The sequence below is a fragment of the Rutidosis leptorrhynchoides genome, chromosome 3 (genome assembly GCF_046630445.1).
Source record: "Rutidosis leptorrhynchoides isolate AG116_Rl617_1_P2 chromosome 3, CSIRO_AGI_Rlap_v1, whole genome shotgun sequence".
NCBI classification, from domain to species: Eukaryota; Viridiplantae; Streptophyta; class Magnoliopsida; order Asterales; family Asteraceae; genus Rutidosis; species Rutidosis leptorrhynchoides.
Genome location: NC_092335.1, coordinates 500,402,199 through 500,421,749, shown reverse-complemented (window position 1 = coordinate 500,421,749; position 19,551 = coordinate 500,402,199). Strand labels below are relative to the sequence as shown.

Genomic DNA, 19,551 nt, shown 5'->3' with positions numbered 1-19,551 from the left:
TTGATTTTTCACCAGCTTTCCGAAAACATGTATATCATATACCTTTTACCAGTAATATATGTATTTAATTCGTGATTCATTATAAACTGTTTAACGACGAAATTTAGCATACAAGCATGTATAAATATATACTCGAGCACTATACATGTATACACTATTAATATATAAAAGATAAGATATGAATGCTCACGTATCAATATTGAGATTCAATATTGCAGGAAAGTACGTAGACGCAACAGAGATGATAAATACTAGGTTTGACTTGCGAACAATACCCATGAACATTACCCATAACCTCCATAGCTATAACCCATAATTTCCTTAGTTCTATCTCGTTTGAAGCTTGTTTTGAAAGTCACACGCTCATGTCCTTGTCGTAATATTTTATGTATAATATTACTAAAAATATTAAGATTAATAATAATAATAATCTTAATAATATAATAATAATAATAATAATAATAATAATAATAATAATAATAATAATAATAATAATAATTATAATTATAATAATTAAATACTTACAGAGTAATATATGTGTAAAAGAATTCGAGCAGAAACTGGACTTTTATAGGCAACTTTTTGAAATCTGATGCCCATGCGATCGCATGGGTTTTATGCCTATTTCTCATGCGATCGCATGGCCGTCAGATCCAGCTCACATATTTTTTATTTTCTTGTTTGTCGACATAATTAAATATAATATATATAATTTAAATAATTAATTATATATTATATTAAATTCATGTGCATAGTTGACTTGTAATTTTCGTTCCGATGACTCGTACGTTGTCACTCGACTTATGTCCCGGTTCCGGTTTCTCGAACGCATTTTCGTACGCTTAGAAAACTCGCAATTTACGTTTTGTGACTCGTACCTTTGTCAAAATATAGTCTTAAATTATCAATAAACTATATCATTCTAAGTGTATCTTAAACTTTCGAGTGTTTTGGTCATTTACTTCTATAAATCATTGTCTCGCTATTTGTTAATATATATAATAACAAATCGTTTTATGACCAAGTTAATATATATTTTCAACATTCATAAACACGTTTTAAGTATACGTCGCAAGTTATTCATACAATTAATATTCCAACTTTTCATATATATTTAAATAAATATTTAAACCAATAAGTTTAATGTACGGTATCAAACAATTAATACATTGTTACGTTTTCAAGTTATAGTATATATATATGTATCTATATACATATAATTGTTCGCGAATCGTCAAGAATAACCGAAAGGTATTTGAATATATGAAAGTAGTTCAAAAACTTTGAGATTCAGTTTTACAGACTTTGCTTATCGTGTCGGAAATGTTAATCATACAAAGATTAAGTTTAAATTTGGTCAGAAATTTCTGGGTCATCACAGTACCTACCCGTTAAAGAAATTTCGTCCCGAAATTTGAGTGAGGTCGTCATGACTAACAATAAAAATGTTTTCATGACGTATATGTGTTGATAAATAGAGTTTTATCACCGTTGAATAATATGGATAAAACAATCTGATTATTCGAAGCGTATGAGAGATGTTATCGTAAAAGAGTGAAATGAACAATAGAGATTCGTCTTAACTCTTGACATATTAACGATTGATTTCCGTAATTTAAGGAATAGAAAATCTTCATAATCTAAATAAGAATTGATTCTTTGGAAATTAAGGAGATTAAGATCTTCTTTAATTAAATGCGTAATCTGCATCGATTGCTATGTTTGATATTTCGCTATAAATTGACCTCTTCCGTTTCATTATTTTCATCACTCTTACATCTTCTTCCTCATTTCCTATTTTCAAAAGATTGTGAAAAATGCTTCATCCAGTTCTGATTCTTGATATACTCCTAACTTTCATATCTGTCATTCTTCTTTTTCATCTACCACCGGAGGAAGTTATTTTCTTCTACCATTACCTTGGGGTTATAGTGTTTTTTATTCTCCCGTGTCTTTATATTGCTATACGCATTGATATACACGGTTTGTAATTTCTGGGTGGTTGTTGGGTTTTATATCTTCCCTTATATTTTGATGTCTCTGCTTCTGTCTTTCCATAATCATTGACATCCACAGTTAATACTCTCTCCAATTTACTGTGATTTATATATACTCCCATTGATATTTTGAAGCTTCATGCTTTTGTTTTATCTTCCCGACTTTAAATCAAGCGAATAATGGTCCAGAATTCGTAGGTATGAATTTCGGAATGAACATAATTAATGTTCTAAAAAGAAACGGTAATAGCACAATCTGACTTGTCAAATTACCAGAATACCTCGAAAAAGACAGAAAATATTTTCTTGATAGTTTAGAGGTTAAATAAAATGAAAGAGTTATGTAACATGGTTTATAATGAGGGTATGATCTGTGAACTTTTATCACGTTCCATTAGAAACTCAGCATGACTTACTGTAATATAATCACGTTGATCAAGTGTCATTATATTATACTAACTCATGCTTCAGTTCCCAACACCTCTTCAAAAATATTCATATTTTAAACTCGAAGGTTTCAGAATTTAGAAACTAAAATAGTTTTTTTTTATGATGTTACACAGATATCGCAAGGAGAAAATTGATTTCCGATAAGAATGATTATGGAATTACCTCCAGAAATATGGAGGATATTTATAATGAAAGATACGATGATATCTTAGAATTTCTAATATCAGAGGATGATGAAGAATATTGTCCGCAAGGGTTTAGATTAGGAAGCAAGGTATTCGTTAATGTCTTCAGCAGATACTGAATCATTTGGATTCTTTGAAGTCAGGTTTCGTACTTGTGATTTATCCACAGCCTCTTTCATACTTTGCTCAATCCGTTTTCCAGTTCCAAACTTTCACTTTTTCTGAGCTTTGCCAGCACACTATCCTTTATCATCAAATTTTTGGCTGTTAAGGTCGTTTACAGTTTTTGCTGCTTCATCAGCATTCAAAGTTATCACAACTGAATCGTTGGTTATCAGTCCGAGGTGTTTTCAAAAGTTTGAAGGGTTTGCATGAAGATTGTAATTGTCAAGATACATATGATGTTCTAGAATTTTGAACGATACAATTTTTTTTTTCTTCTGGATTTATGAATAGAAGTGATGTTCTAGCACAGTTTTGAAGTCAAAGTATAGCAGTTGAAAGATGTAAGAATCTAAGAGTGATGTTTTCTGTTAAATCATGGCTTGGATTCTGATTTTTCAAAATCAGAATATGTAATTGAATTTGTATGGAAACGATTGTATATCGCTGTGAGCATAGTTAATAATTTTTGAATCAAAGTTGAAGAATGTACAGTATAACATATTAATTGTGAACTTATATATTTCCCGAGTATTACCTACCCGTTAAAATATTCTCACCATTAACAGTTTGTACAAAAGAGTTTTCTTAATTACATTCTTTATGAAAATACACCTACATATATATTTTCTTTAGATGTAATCATGATTTAAATGAGTTAACATAATATTAATCTCATCTGGTTTTCGACTAGGACTAGAATATATAATCTCTAAAACTTTTAGAAATTACATATTCTCTGCAAAATATTTCTTCGATGAAGTTATGAATCAATACTTCATCGTTTGTTGTTGTTGGTATTCCTTGGTATCTATGGTGCGTATGACATTGATGTTCGAAGTACAGATTGTGATGTTGAGGTATAGAATGCGGATGTTGTTGTTGGTGGTGGTGATGGTACTGTTGGTGTTGCTGATGGTGGTACCGGTTATGCTGCGGGTGCTGCTGCTGGTGTTCGTAACCCTTGCACCATATTCTCCAAAGCCACTACCCAAGCACGAAGCTCGTTGACTTCTTCTATTATACCGGGATGATCGATGGTTTGGACGATCGGATAAATAAGATTTATAATATGGGATATTATATAATCATGATGAGATACTTTGGAAATGAGAGAGAAAATAGTATTACGAATAGGTTCGCCGGTAAGTGCTTCAGGTTCTTCGCCAAGAGGTGAATGTGGTGGATGGAAGGGATCACCTTCTTCTTGTCTCCAATGATTAAGTAGGCTACGAACCCATCCCCAATTCATCCAGAATAGGTGATGGCTGATTGGTTGATTCATTCCTGTTACACTTTCTTCAGAGTTCAGGTGAATATCCATATCGTAATAGCTGTCGGAATTTAAGGAATTTGAACTAGATACGTGATCCATCTTGTATAATTAGAGGGATGATTTTTGATATGAAATAGATTATAGAATTTAGATTGGTACTCTTCAATACATAATTTACATATGTATATATAATACCAAAATCCCGTAAATTACGGAGAAATTTTCGGAAGATGGTAGTCAAAGTTTACTGTAATAGATATGCCAAGATATGAATTTTGTCTATACACTATCTATGCAATCAATGCAATAAGACGCGTTTAGACTTAAGATGATAGACAGGTAATTTCTGACAAGAAATGATAAGCAAAACTTTTGACATGCAGACACAGTCGAAGTCCAGACTTACTAATGCATCCTAACAACTATCAGTTAGACACACTTATGCGAGACCTGGTTCACTAGAACCAACGCTCTGATACCAACTGTGACGATCGCACCAAATCCATATGGACGAACACGTCATTCATTGATTTCATTGCGAGGTATTTGACCTCTATATGATACGTTTTGTAAACATTGCATTCTTTTCAAAAGGTACAAAATAAATGAATATCAATTTCTAAAGTTTTCAACGTTTGCTGATTTCTACATATAGACAATCACCATAAATAATAGTTTACCATAATACATCCGTTGACAATGAAGTTAAAATAAGATACACGGTGATGATTTTGTAAATGCAAAGTTTTCTTGAATAAAGCATGTATGACTCCATGCACATAGTTTTAATCACATATAAGCAAACAGCGGAAGACTTCTAGAAACCTGAGAATAAACATGCTTAAAAGTGTCAACACAAAGGTTGGTGAGTTCATAGTTTTAGTGTTTCGCATAATCTGTATATAAAAGTGAATCACAATTTTTCAGTTGTTTCATCCAGAAACGTTTATCAAAATATTCTACGAAATTGAGCACCCTGGTAACTAAACTTAACGTATATATATTTTATACCCTTTGTATAATCATCTTAATAATACACGCAAACCAACGTGTACGCTTCTCAAATAGCATACGTCCGTTAAAAGGCTAGCGCTCTAGCTCAGACGGGGATATCAAGCCCTATGGATCCATATACTACTACTCGCGCCCACCAGTTCTTATAACCGGCAGTTACTAGTTACCAAAGCTAAGGGATTTTCGGTTCAAACTCAGTGTAGAATTTAGTATGTACTTGTATCCATTGTGTTTAAAATAAAGTGCATGTATTCTCAGCCCAAAAATATAGATTGCAAAAGCAATTAAAAGGGGAGCAATAAAACTCACCTTAGCAGCACATAAGGTCATTCATCAAAAAGTGACCGTAACTCGGAATGCAAGATTAACCGTAGATCTCAACCTAGAGAACATATGTTGGTCAATACATGTCTAATAAACTAGGTTGGAATATAGTGTATCACAATCCTAATGCTCGAGATCGACATACAAAAGTTATCAAAAGTAATTTCAAAAAGTCAATTTTGACAATTGTTCAACAAAACGAGACGTGCCTTATATAAGGATTCATTTACTTGGCTAGTAGTATTTTATCAATCTCATAAACAGGTTGTTTAAATATTAATTGCAGATTTAAAAGCAATTCCAATTAACGTCAATTATAATTCAGTTGACCATATCTTTTGATTCGTTCATCGAAATTACGCGATTTCTAAATGAAAAGTTATTGATTTTTCACCAGCTTTCCGAAAACATGTATATCATATACCTTTTACCAGTAATATATGTATTTAATTCGTGATTCATTATAAACTGTTTAACGACGAAATTTAGCATACAAGCATGTATAAATATATACTCGAGCACTAGACATGTATACACTATTAATATATAAAAGATAAGATATGAATGCTCACGTATCAATATTGAGATTCAATATTGCAGGAAAGTACGTAGACGCAACAGAGATGATAAATACTAGGTTTGACTTGCGAACAATACCCATGAACATTACCCATAACCTCCATAGCTATAACCCATAATTTCCTTAGTTCTATCCCGTTTGAAGCTTGTTTTGAAAGTCACACGCTCATGTCCTCGTCGTAATATTTTATGTATAATATTACTAAAAATATTAAGATTAATAATAATAATAATAATAATAATAATAATAATAATAATAATAATAATAATAATAATTATTATTATTATTATTATTATAATTATAATAATTAAATACTTACAGAGTAATATATGTGTAAAAGAATTCGAGCAGAAACTGGACTTTTATAGGCAACTTTTTGAAATCTGATGCCCATGCGATCGCATGGGTTTTATGCCTATTTCTCATGCGATCGCATGGCCGTCAGATCCAGCTCACATATTTTTTATTTTCATGTTTGTCGACATAATTAAATATAATATATATAATATATATAATTTAAATAATTAATTATATATTATATTAAATTCATGTGCATAGTTGACTTGTAATTTTCGTTCCGATGACTCGTACGTTGTCACTCGACTTATGTCCCGGTTCCAGTTTCTCGAACGCATTTTCGTACGCTTAGAAAACTCGCAATTTACGTTTTGTGACTCGTACCTTTGTCAAAATATAGTCTTAAATTATCAATAAACTATATCATTCTAAGTGTATCTTAAACTTTCGAGTGTTTTGGTCATTTACTTCTATAAATCATTGTCTCGCTATTTGTTAATATATATAATAACAAATCGTTTTATGACCAAGTTAATATATATTTTCAACATTCATAAACACGTTTTAAGTATACGTCGCAAGTTATTCATACAATTAATATTTCAACTTTTCATATATATTTAAATAAATATTTAAACCAATAAGTTTAATGTACGGTATCAAACAATTAATACATTGTTACGTTTTCAAGTTATAGTATATATATATGTATCTATATACATATAATTGTTCGCGAATCGTCAAGAATAACCGAAAGGTATTTGAATATATGAAAGTAGTTCAAAAACTTTGAGATTCAGTTTTACAGACTTTGCTTATCGTGTCGGAAATGTTAATCATACAAAGATTAAGTTTAAATTTGGTCAGAAATTTCTGGGTCATCACAGATAACATAAAAATTATACATTTACATTTGTTATAGTCTATATTTAATTTTTCAAATCGTCGTTAGAATAATATTCTGTTGAATATCCAATGTATATCTATTAACATGCTTAATCCATTGGATATGGATATTGATAGATTGAAAAAAAATTAAACGGATATGAATGAATAGTAAATGAATATGGATGCAAATATGATATCACCCGATCCATATCCGTTACGATGTCAACTCTATAATAACTAGATGGAACTTATGTATGTAAAATAACATATAAGGAAGAAGAAAAAAAATGATGTATAATGATTTATGAACTTTCTATAAGCTCCTATTATGTTTTCATAAATCCATAGTTTATATTCTTAAGCTACTTCAAATAACTTAATATTCCATAACTTATTTTTTTCATAATCACTTGAATATGAAAACAAATAAATTTAGGGTGTGTCTGACTAACAAGCTTATGATGACTGACAAGCTTATGAAAACTTATGAGAAATTGTATTTATGATTTTAATAAACCCCTAATAATAAGTTTCGTGTCACATACAACAAAAAATAAAACTTATAAAAAATCAAGTTCTAGAAAAAAATAAGTTCTTGAAAGTAGCTTATAAGTAATAAACTTCAACTTAAAATCTCAAGATCCAACTTCAACTCTACTATAAATTTCAGCTTCCGCTAATTTAATCCAAACAGAACCTTAAACTCTCATTAAGCTCTTAAAAAATTTGCTCATCATTCCCCCCCTCCCCCCCCCCCCCCCCCCCCCCCCCCCCTTTACTTTCTTCCTATATAATGCACTCGACCAGAGTGTAAATATTCATCTTACTGCAACAATGGTAACTTCTTGCTTTAGCTTCATCTACTTGTACGGCTCCTTCCTCCGCCGTTCCGTCACCTCCTCCGGCCTCTCCTCTCAATTCATCGATGTCGATTCCTACACTACCATCCACTTTTGGGGACCTAAACCCTCCTCATCTCCCGCCAATTCTCCGTCGGCAAATTCTGATCACCGTAAACCGCCGCTTCTTTTAATTCACGGATTCGGTCCTCACGGCGTTTGGCAGTGGCGTCAGCAGGTCAGTACTTGTTAGCAACAAATTGAAATTCTTACTACTACTTTTCTATTTTCCCCTCACTGTTCCGTACAAAATTGATACGACCGCAGTTCGATTTATTATCTGTTCACTAAATCGCTTATTATTATTATTATTATTATTATTATTATTATTATTATTATTATTATTATTATTATTATTATTACTGTATTATTTTTAATGATTTTATTATAATCGTGTTGTTTATGTTTATCTCATGATCGTTCTTATTTGATTAATTAGATTAAACTGTACGATTTTTGTGACAAAATTGTTAAAATATTGATAGGTATCATTTTTGGCGCCTCATTTCGACTTATACATCCCCGATCTAGTATTCTTCGGCGAATCAACAACGAAATCATCAGAACGATCAGAGATATTTCAAGCAAATGCAATTGCGAAACTAATGGAGAAGCTAGGAGTGAATAAGTACACGGTAGTCGGAACAAGTTACGGCGGTTTCGTGGCGTACAGATTGGCGGAGATGTGGCCAGAGCGGGTCGAAAAAGTAGTGATCGCGAGTTCGGGATTGAACATGAGACCGTCTGATAATGAAGAGTTGCTAAAAAGAGCAAATGTTGAAAAAATTGAAGAGTTGATGCTGCCCGTAACGGCCGGGCAGTTACGGACGTTGATGCGTTTGGCAGCAGTCAATATCAGTCGTGTTTACGTTCCGGATTTTGTTCTCAACGATTTTATTGACGTAAGTTTGTTTTCTGTTCAATTTTAAAGTATTTTTTGTCTTTCTCAATCGTTATCAATGGCACTACTACACATTTGAATATAGTTGTATATCAACGTCGGTCTCAAAAGAAGTAATATAAAATGAAACTGGTTATAAAATGTAACTATTATATTACCTAAAACATCATAGTCTAATGTAATTTACTTATGGTACAGCATTTCTGATAAAAAGTTTCTACGTAGCCATATAGCCTATAGGTTTCTACTTTTGTAAAACATTTACGTAAGATACTTCATAATATTACAAAGTAGGGGTACCTAATTTACATCTTACTATATAAAAATTTACATCTTACTATATAAAAAATTATACTCCAAATAATAGTTTATATCTATCTATTCTAAATAATTGTTTACTTGTAAAATATAACTACTAAATATTATTAAATTACCTAATTTATATTCTTTTATTACTCTAAATCATTTACTCTCTATTACTTAAATCAGTTCAGTCAAAACTACAATTATTATATCCTGAATATAAAGTCAAATTGACATTTTTTATGCTTATCTTAAATTTAGTAAATGGCGCTTATTTCAAATCTAGAGTATCAGTAAAAAGTTACTCCATTTGTCCGTATTGGTCGTCAATTATTCATTTTTTTCGTATGTTTCATTTATTGTCCAGCTTCAAAAATGGATAAAAATAAGGATATAAAGTTTATTTATACCCTTAAAAAGTGCATGTAAAACAAAACAAAAAAAGGTTTAAAAATAAAGTATAAAATAATAAAGTAAATAGAAAATATAGTTTGATATGATCATGAAATTTTGGAGACCATAGAATTGGAACATATGGACTACTATTTTATACGGGGTAACTATTATGGTTTTTTATTCTCAGTCACGAATCTTCATTTTTCAAATTCAATTATCAGTTACTTATAATTTCAGCAATAATGCAGAGTAATTAGATAGTTTAACAGTTTGTCAACAGCACTACATATGGTGAAGATAAAATAGTTAATACTTTATACTTGATAATACTACTACATATGGTGAAGATTAAATATGGGGTAGTCCATAATACAATGTATATCTAAATGAAAGACCACACGAAACGAAATTGTTAAATGGTTTACGTTCAACACACAAACTTATGAGTTAAGAACTAATAAATATATTATTATTAAGGTCACTTATTATATTCTATGGTTTTTAACCTCATAAATCATTTTGAGTTTTGATCTTACGATGGAAAGGATGCAAGAATAGAGTGAAGTAAATTTCATGAATGCCAGTGTGATTTGCACATATTAACAGAAATTGTTCATAAACCTTTTTTACAACAAATTCACACACACACACACAGAACTTGGTGAGTTAGGAGGAGGATGCACTATCTATGAGACAAATGTATGTGAAAACAATTTAGACACCATTTTTGTAAATTTGTATAGATGTAAATTACATGACCATTTATATAATTTACTATTTACTATAATAAAATGTAAAAAAAAATAAAAAAAAATAAAAATAAAAAATAAAAAAAATCCTGTATTAGAAAAATATATTTGTCGTAACCATAGTTATATTTGCGATGTATTATGCAATCTTCTCATTTGGAACAGCAAGTATAGCATGTCACCATTATGGCATTATATATGTGTTCGCAATCGCAATAAATTTATAGAGTAAAGTACCGAGACATTTACTAAAAATAATGTTGGCCTACTTATATGCCTAGCTAATATAGTATATATACTTAGAAGACAAGAGTTGTAATCACTTGCATCCATAAATTTGCTTGAAAACAAATGGACCAATGAGAACGCAACATGTGACGCGAAAATCACATGTGATTGATAAAAAAAATTCGAAAATTTTTTTTTTGAAATTTTTTTTTTCGAAATTTTTTTTCAAAATTTTTTTTTTCGATTTTTTTTAAATCATATGTGATTATGCATGTAAATCACATGTGATTGTAAACCCAATCACATGTGATTATGCATGGCAAATCCAATCACATGTGATTGTACAATTTAATTACATGTGATTGTGCAGGTAAATCACATGTGATTGTAAAAAAAAAATTTTAAAAAATTTCGAAAACAAAATTTCAAAAAAAAAAAATTTTAAAAATTTTTTTTTGAAAAAAATTTTTTGAATTTTTTTTTCAATCACATGTGATTTTCGCGACATATGTCGCGCTCTCATTGGTACCTTGAATCTCAACTTAATTTATGGACTCAAATGAATATTCCTCATATAGACAAACTAATCCGACATCATGTTCTTTTAAATAAAAAGAAATAAAAGGTTGATTTCATTATTAAATGCTTAGGAAAAATGAACTCGGAAAACGAAAGTATATATATTAAGAGTAGACTGGTTATATTTATTAAAGTTCCTTACTCTAGTAGAGTTAATAATGGTTTATCAAATGTTCAAAGACAACAATAAAAAGGTATATAAAACACGGAGATGATTAAATTTTAAAGGTTAACGCTAAAAGTAATTTACTCTAATAGTTATATATAATATAATTTTGTTACGTTTGTATATATAATAATTATGTAAATTAAATTCCCAATTATATATGTAAATTCTCCTTTGAAACTAACATGAATAACTGTGTAATTTTGGTTGCAGAAATTATACGCTGAAAACAGGAAAGAGAAATTGGAGTTGCTAAAAGGGCTGGCACTTGGCCAACATGACAAGCCAAAAATTTCCCCTCTTCAACAGGTTATTTTCTCATTGTGCCAATTATTATGCACACAAAAATGAATTGCAGCCTAAAACTTCGATGTAACAAATATATATATATATATATATATATATATATATATATATATATATATATATATATATATATAAAACCAATCGGGGGGAAGCGGGGGAAGCAATTTTTTTTTTTTTTTTCGTTTTTTTGGAGTTTTTTTCCGGCATCAAGATCACACGAAAATATGAACATTTAGAAAAGACACTTCGTGATGAATGTTATTATGTAGGCGGGAAAACGATCGACAAAAATAACATTCAAGATAATATTGTTCGTGAAGAATGTAAACGTTTTTTTTCTTCTTCATGTTTTGTGAAGTAAAATTTAGCCCGGTTTAGGGTTTGGTGTTTTGGGTTTATTCCATAAACTCAAAACACAAACCCTAAACCCAAAGCCCAAAACCCTAAACTCTAAACCGTTTGTGTTAAAAACTCAATCTAAATCCTAAATCTAAACCCTAAATCTAAACCCTAAATTTCTAAACCCTAATATCTAAACCCTATAAACCTTAATATCTAAACCCTAATATCTAAAACCTCAACATACGCTCAAAAAACAGGATAATTGTTATATATTATTTTTCTTCGAGCGTTTTCCCGCCAAAATAAAAACATTTATCACAAAGTGTCTTTATTAAATGTTCATATTTTCATCCAATCTATAATGTTCGTGAATAAAGTTTTTTCAAAAAACGAAAAAAATAAAATAAATTTTGCTTCCCCCGATTGGTTACTTTCCTCTTGATCCTACCACTATATATATATATATATAGTGGTAGGATCAAGGGGGAAGTAACAAATCGAGGGGAAGCAGGGGGAAGCAAAATTGAAAAAACTTTGTTCACGAACATTATAGATTGGATGAAAATATGAACATTTAATAAAGACATTTTGTGATAAATGTTTTTATTTTGGCGGGAAAACGCTCGAAGAAGTAATATATAACAATTATCGTGTTTTTCAAGCGTATGTTGAGGTTTTAGATATTAGGGTTTATAGGGTTTAGATATTAGGGTTTAGATTTAGGGTTTAGATTTAGGATTTAGATTGAGTTTTTAACACGAACGGTTTAGAGTTTAGGGTTCATAAACCCAAAACACCAAACCCTAAACCCTAAACCGGGCTAAATTTTACTTCACAAAACATGAAGAAGAAAAAAAAACGTTCACATTCTTCAATATTATCTTGAATGTTATTTTTGTCGTTCGTTTTCCCGCCTAAATAATAACATTCATCACGAAGTGTCTTTTCTAAATGTTCATACTTTCGTGTGATCTTGATGCCGGAAATTTTTTTTTTCAAAAATAACGAATTTTTTTTTTTTGCTTGCCCCCGCTTCCCCCCGATTGGTTACTTCCCCATTGATTCTGCCCATTTATATATATATAGATAGAGAGAGAGAGAGAAAGAGTCACTTTAAGTTACTTTCTTTTTTTTTTTTTAACAGACTAAAAAATTTATATTATAAAAAACTCCCTAGCAAGGTGCTAAAGGAGAAAAAACAAAAGTATTACAACGGTGTAGAGAGCCATGTGTTCCAATCGAAAATCAAATGGCCTCTAGATTTTAACCAACGAAACGAAAATAGCCTAGTAACATCAAAAAGACTATTACAATTAAAAAAAAAAGGTTCGTTAAACACTACTCCGTTCCTGAAGCGCCATATAATCCATAAAAGGGTAGCCACTATCGCCACGATCCGATCTCTTTTTGTGTTCGAAACCTGTAATGCATCGATCCAATTAGCCACATCGTTTCAAGAAGTAAAGCGAGGCATGTTACACCTAGACCAAACCCGAATGTGATTCCAGATATCCGAGACCAAAGAGCAATCAAAAAACAAGTGTGCACTCATCTCAATACCATTATTACAAACCGGGCAAACGATCGAGTTAATCTCTAAACCTTTCGCAGATAGATTCCAACGAAGAGGAAGCGAATCCAATTTAAAACGCCATAGAAAAACATTAAGCTTTTTAGGCAAAAATTTGAACCATGTAGTCGGAGTATGTGCGTGAGGAAGAATGGATTGATCAATACGTTCTTCTAGCTAGCAATTTGAATTTGAATTGAATTCTTTCTTCTTTTTGTCAAATATATGTAGGAAGTGTTAATCATATGGGGTGATCAGGATAACATATTTTTATTGGATATGGCTAAAGAACTTAAAGAGTATGCCTCTATTTCCTTCTCTTCCTTTATATCATGATTTCTGTTTACATAACTACATTTTAGGCCGATTTAACATGTTCATCTCTTCAATGTATGAGCATAAGCGTGTGAGTTGTTAGGGGATAACATATTTTTTTTTTGGTTATTTTGTTTTAGGTTTATCGGGTTGTTAGGGGAGACTTGCTTATAGATAGTTCTCGTTTAGTGAGTTGATTTCTAGGTGCGAGCTCCCGCGTTTACTCCCGTTTATTTGTATTCTATGTTGAGGGTGTTTTCCTTTGGAAAACGACCTCGTTTAAGCGTGTATTTTGTTTCGTTACTTACTATGATATAGTTACGAAAAGTCGATGATCTAATTAAACCACTGGTTATGATCCGATTGAGATAATGATGATACACTTGTCATGTTTATAAATATATTAGTAAGTGAAAATATATTGTATGAAAACTATGTCGGTCCGATTTATCACTTATGCTTTGTATGTGTTGATTCTGAAGATTGGTATCTGTCGTTTTTGATTTAGGATGTTAGGAAATAATGCATCATTGGAGGTGATGAAAAATGCATCACATATACCCCAGATTGAACAAGCCAAGAACTTCAATAAGATTCTCTACAACTACTTGTGTACCTCCTCATGAACTCTATTAATTGGACACACTTGTTGTCATTCAAACTGTTACCTATATGTTTCAGAGAATTAAATAAGTATTTCAACTTTTAACTTCTTTTTTTTGTTCTAAATAAGCATTATTATTATTTTTTCGAAAAGCAAGCAATTTTATTAATGAACGAACGCAACCAAACAACGACTCGGCCAAGAAACAACCGAGCAAACACGAAATTTACAACAGAACAAGCAAACTAGGGAGCAAAGATTGCAACCCACTCGACAATTACACGACAAGCTAGACCAAGTGATTTTGAGATCACATTGGTTGATTTTGGCTTTTTTAAAATTTTAAGAGTTTGAGCTTGAGTTCGACTCGTATCTAGCTTAATATATTAAGCTTAAATTGAGCTCACTCGACTCGACTTTGACAAATATATATAACAGTTGTTGTCGTCGTCGTCGTCGTCGTCGTGGTGGTGGTGGTGGTGAAAACAAACTTATAAGTGTGTATATATTAACGAATTAAAAGGTTCGTTTAGTAAATAATATTCAAAATATTTTTTAAGGGCTCGAATCAAGTAATTATCGAATCGGGCTTGAGTAGTTCACGAGTAACTCGACTCAATCGCACTTATATACCAGAAAACCTAAATAATATGATAAATGTTGGTAGTTCTAGTGTCATCGGTCATTTTGTGTGATGATGATTTAGTGGAGACAAGTGGATTTCTAGTTAAACTTTATTACAAGTTATGAAAGTGTAGAGTGCACGCTTGTTTAAGATAACTATAGTTAATTAATTGAAAGGGTTATGTTTATCAGTTGGTGTCTTATTGATCAAAAGACACAACTCTTCATGAAATGGTATCACTTTTCATGAAAATGTGTCACTTTTCATGAAATGGTGTGTAATGTAGCTATCTTTTAGTCAAAATGTGTGACCATCATGAAAACTTTTTCACCCAAAGGTATAACTTTTCATTCTCTTTGTTTCAATCTCTAGATGATGAAACAATAGATAATTCATAAATACAAAATTCTTTGTTCTTAACTTCAAATATTAATTATCTTATATTGGAGTTGTTGTCTATGTCTTGTACAATTAAAAGATTTCATGCAAAGATACGACAATGTATAGAATCGAAATATTTTATTGCGAAAGTGTTTAATAATGTATAAAAGGGCCGGGGTTTACCCAGGATTATCAAATTACAATCCGTTTTTCTAATAAAGCAGTAAAGTATTTCGTGTTAGATAAATGTTTCACGTTGAAAAGATATGGGCAACATTGGTGAAAATAATCATGAAACTTCTTTTATGTTGAAGATATGAGATTTTAGTCGAAGTCAAGAGATATCCCTAGTACGTTGATTGAATGGGATGGAAACCTACACTTATATACTTTTTGCATAAGAGACAAATGTGATAATTTGCCAAAATCCTATATTATGATTCAGAGGTGGCCCAATAGTCAAAGGTAGATTTTTTTTTTTTTTTTTTTTTTTTTTTTGACGAAAAAACGAAAACTCGTATAAAAATTTTTCAATAAAAAACGCCGTCAACAAAGAATATAATACAAATAGATGAGGAGAATTCAATAGTCAAGGGGAGATGATTGTAATAGTTCGGTTATATTGAAAGATAACAAATATATGCTATTGATTACTATCACTTGCCCAAAGAATATAACAAAAGGACAGATTAATGGGTGATGGCCTCATAGGTGATCATTTGGCATAGCATATGGTTTGGTTCAAAAATCAGTGGGGTGGGGATAAGTTTGTGTGGATTCCTTAAGATACAAATGCTGGAACAATTGATATACGAGTACGCAATTTTCTATTCTATCTTGTTTCAATTTTATGCCATGATTGACATGAATTCAATCGACGTCTTGTTTCAATAGAATGGTGTATGACACCATGAACTCAATCGACGTGTTATGATGTATAAAATGATACTCATTTTAACTAATTCTTATTTTAGGAAATATGTCATTAATTGGAAGTAACTAGAAAAAAATTCGGCCCGCGCGTTGCTGCGGGGCCTTTCGGGTTGGATACTCATGTTTAATGTAGCGTTATTTATTTAAAGAATCACAAACGCGTTGATGCGGATGTGTTTGGATACACGTGGTTAGAACATAGTATACCTAATGGCCTGCGCATTTTTAACGCCGAGAAAATCGTGTAAAAAAGGGACGGAACCATCGATATGATATAGTTATTTTTAGTTGTTTATTATATGTGTACATATGCATGAATGTTATCCTGAAATATTTAGCGTTTTTTTAAAAAGCGTCCGTTTCGCGTATAATTAGTTGCATTGTGTTCGTAAAATTATTTCGAGTTGAACGGTGGCGCTGAAAAAGTTTAACTCGAGCCGCGCGGGAAGATACGGCTCGTTAAAATTTTAGCCCGAAGTATTTAGCATTTTTTAAAAAGCGTCAGTTTCGCGTATAGTTAGTTGCATTGTGTTTGTAGAATTATTTCGAGTTGAATGGTGACGTCGAAAAAATTTAAGTCGTGGCGAACGAAAAGATACGGCTAGTTAAAAATTTGGGGGGAGTTTGTTTAATTTTTTTTTTTATAAAAATAGTAGCGTTACCATTCTTATCCCTATTTTGGGGAAAGAGTTGTATGTTGGATAGTCGAAAAAATTTAAGTCGTGGCGAACGAAAAGATACGACTGGTTAAAAATTTGGGGGGAGTTTGTTTAATTTTTAAAAAAAAAAAAAAATAGTAGTGTTACCATTCTTATCCCTATTTTGGGGAAAGAGTTGTATGTTGGATAGGTTTTGAGGGGGTGAATATGTAATATTTTTTGGTGTCGTTTAAAAAAATAGTAGTGTTACCATTCTTATCCCTATTTTGGGGAAATAGTTGTATGTTGGATAGGTTTTGAGGGGGTGAATATGTAATATTTTTTGGCGTCGTTTGGGATACGGCTAGTTAAAAATTTGGGGGGAGTTTGTTTAATTTTTTTTTTTTAAAAATAGTAGTGTTACCATTCTTATCCCTATTTTGGGGAAAGAGTTGTATGTTGGATAGTCGAAAAAATTTAAGTCGTGGCGAACGAAAAGATACGACTGGTTAAAAATTTGGGGGGAGTTTGTTTAATTTTTTAAAAAAAAAAAAAATAGTAGTGTTACCATTCTTATCCCTATTTTGGGGAAAGAGTTGTATGTTGGATAGGTTTTGAGGGGGTGAATATGTAATATTTTTTGGTGTCGTTTAAAAAAATAGTAGTGTTACCATTCTTATCCCTATTTTGGGGAAATAGTTGTATGTTGGATAGGTTTTGAGGGGGTGAATATGTAATATTTTTTGGCGTCGTTTGGGTTTGAGCGGACGGCCAAAATTTGTTGGTCTATTAGTATAATAAGGTAATATGTGACGGTTAGACCATTTTTAAAGCGGCGTCAGAGAGGTCCCGTCAGACGCGCTTTCAGTGGGTGAGTGGGGCGTTACGGCTGACGCGGGAGGGGCGTCAGTGAAGTTTTTCACGCGTGGGTGAGGCAGCGTCAGGAGGACGTGGCGGCTTCTGAATGGCTGGAAATTTAAGCCGTTGGGTAACGGCTATATTTGATTTTTTTTCATTTTTTTTTAAATTCTATTTATTTTTATCTATATAAACTCATCCATTCTACACTTTTAACACACAATTTCTCTTTATTTGTCTTTGAATTCTATCAATTAAATCATACAATTTTCTCTCATCATCAATTATTTTTCTTTCATGGCATCGTATTTACTTAGTTTCGATTCCGATTCGGAAGACGAGCGTATTATTGCACCAATTCAACATTTAGAAGATGATGATGACGAAGTCGAATCCGATCGTGTTCCAAGATCACGAATTTATATTCCAAGAAATCGTGAAGAAGCTGCAGAAAACTTATGGAAGGATTATTTTAGTGACACACCCGTGTTTCCGCCATTTAAATTTAAAAGGCGTTTTCGTATGCGGATTGAACTATTTCTCCGAATATCGCAAGGTATTTCTAATTTCGATTCTCATGATACTGCCGAGCATTTTAGATTTTTTAGGGAACGTTTTGATGCTATCGGTCGGCCGACTTTTACAATATTGCAAAAAATGATTTCGGCTCTACGCCAATTGGCGTATGGAACTGCCGCCGATATGTTTGATGAATATTTAAAAATGAGTGAGCAAACATCAATACTTTGTTTAGATAACTTTTGTAAATGTATTATTACATCATACAAAGAACATTACATGAGATCTCCCAATGCATACGATGTTCAACGTTTATATAGTAAGCATGAAGAGAAACATGGTTTTAAGGGTATGCTCGGGAGTATTGATTGTATGCATTGGGAGTGGAAGAATTGTCCCGTTGCTTTGAAGGGACAATACACTAGGGGTGACCACAAGAAACCTACCATTATGCTTGAAGCAGTTGCTTCGTATGACTTGTGGATTTGACATGCATTTTTTGGAATGGCGGGTTCCAACAATGATATAAATGTTTTGAATCAATCCTATGTTTTTGATAAACTTAAAAAGGGAACATCTCCACTAGCACCATTTGAGGTAAACGGTAATCAGTACACAAAAGGCTATTACTTAGCTGACGGTATATATCCTGACTGGGCTACTCTAGTCAAAGGTTTTGCGAGTCCGACAGATGATCCAAGGATTAAGTTTACTAGGTTTCAAGCTAGTGCCCGAAAGGATGTAGAGAGGGCATTTGGGGTTCTTCAAGGTCGATTTCATATTTTAAGATTAGCAGCACGCACTATGTCGGTAAACAAGATGCGGAGAGTTATGGACTGTTGTATCATATTACATAATATGATTTTGGAGGATCAAGGATTTGCGTTAAGTGATTGGGAGGAAGAGTTCATTACCGAAGATATGGAGAATCGTCCGGAACGGATACCGAATAGAGGACGGGATCAAGACGTTATCATCTGAGAAATAAGAGATAGGACGGTGCACGACCAACTAACCGATGATCTAGTTGAGCATATTTAGAACCTTCCGTCCGCATTCCGCACCA

The 19,551-nt window shown here is 31.9% G+C and overlaps 2 protein-coding genes across 2 annotated transcripts; both read left to right on the top strand.

Annotated features, from left to right (window-relative positions):
- The first annotated feature begins 7,957 nt into the window (after positions 1-7,957).
- LOC139898238 (uncharacterized) lies at positions 7,958-14,586 on the top strand. The gene is made up of 5 exons (XM_071880972.1): positions 7,958-8,250; positions 8,558-8,974; positions 11,608-11,703; positions 13,844-13,911; positions 14,436-14,586. Exons 1-5 carry the CDS (start codon positions 8,008-8,010, stop codon positions 14,551-14,553), a joined length of 942 nt encoding a protein of 313 aa, XP_071737073.1. The 5' UTR covers positions 7,958-8,007; the 3' UTR covers positions 14,554-14,586.
- Positions 14,587-18,263: 3,677 nt separating this feature from the next.
- On the top strand, positions 18,264-18,974 carry LOC139901805 (uncharacterized). The gene has a single exon (XM_071884481.1). It carries the CDS (start codon positions 18,264-18,266, stop codon positions 18,972-18,974), a length of 711 nt encoding a protein of 236 aa, XP_071740582.1.
- The last annotated feature ends 577 nt before the right edge of the window (positions 18,975-19,551 follow it).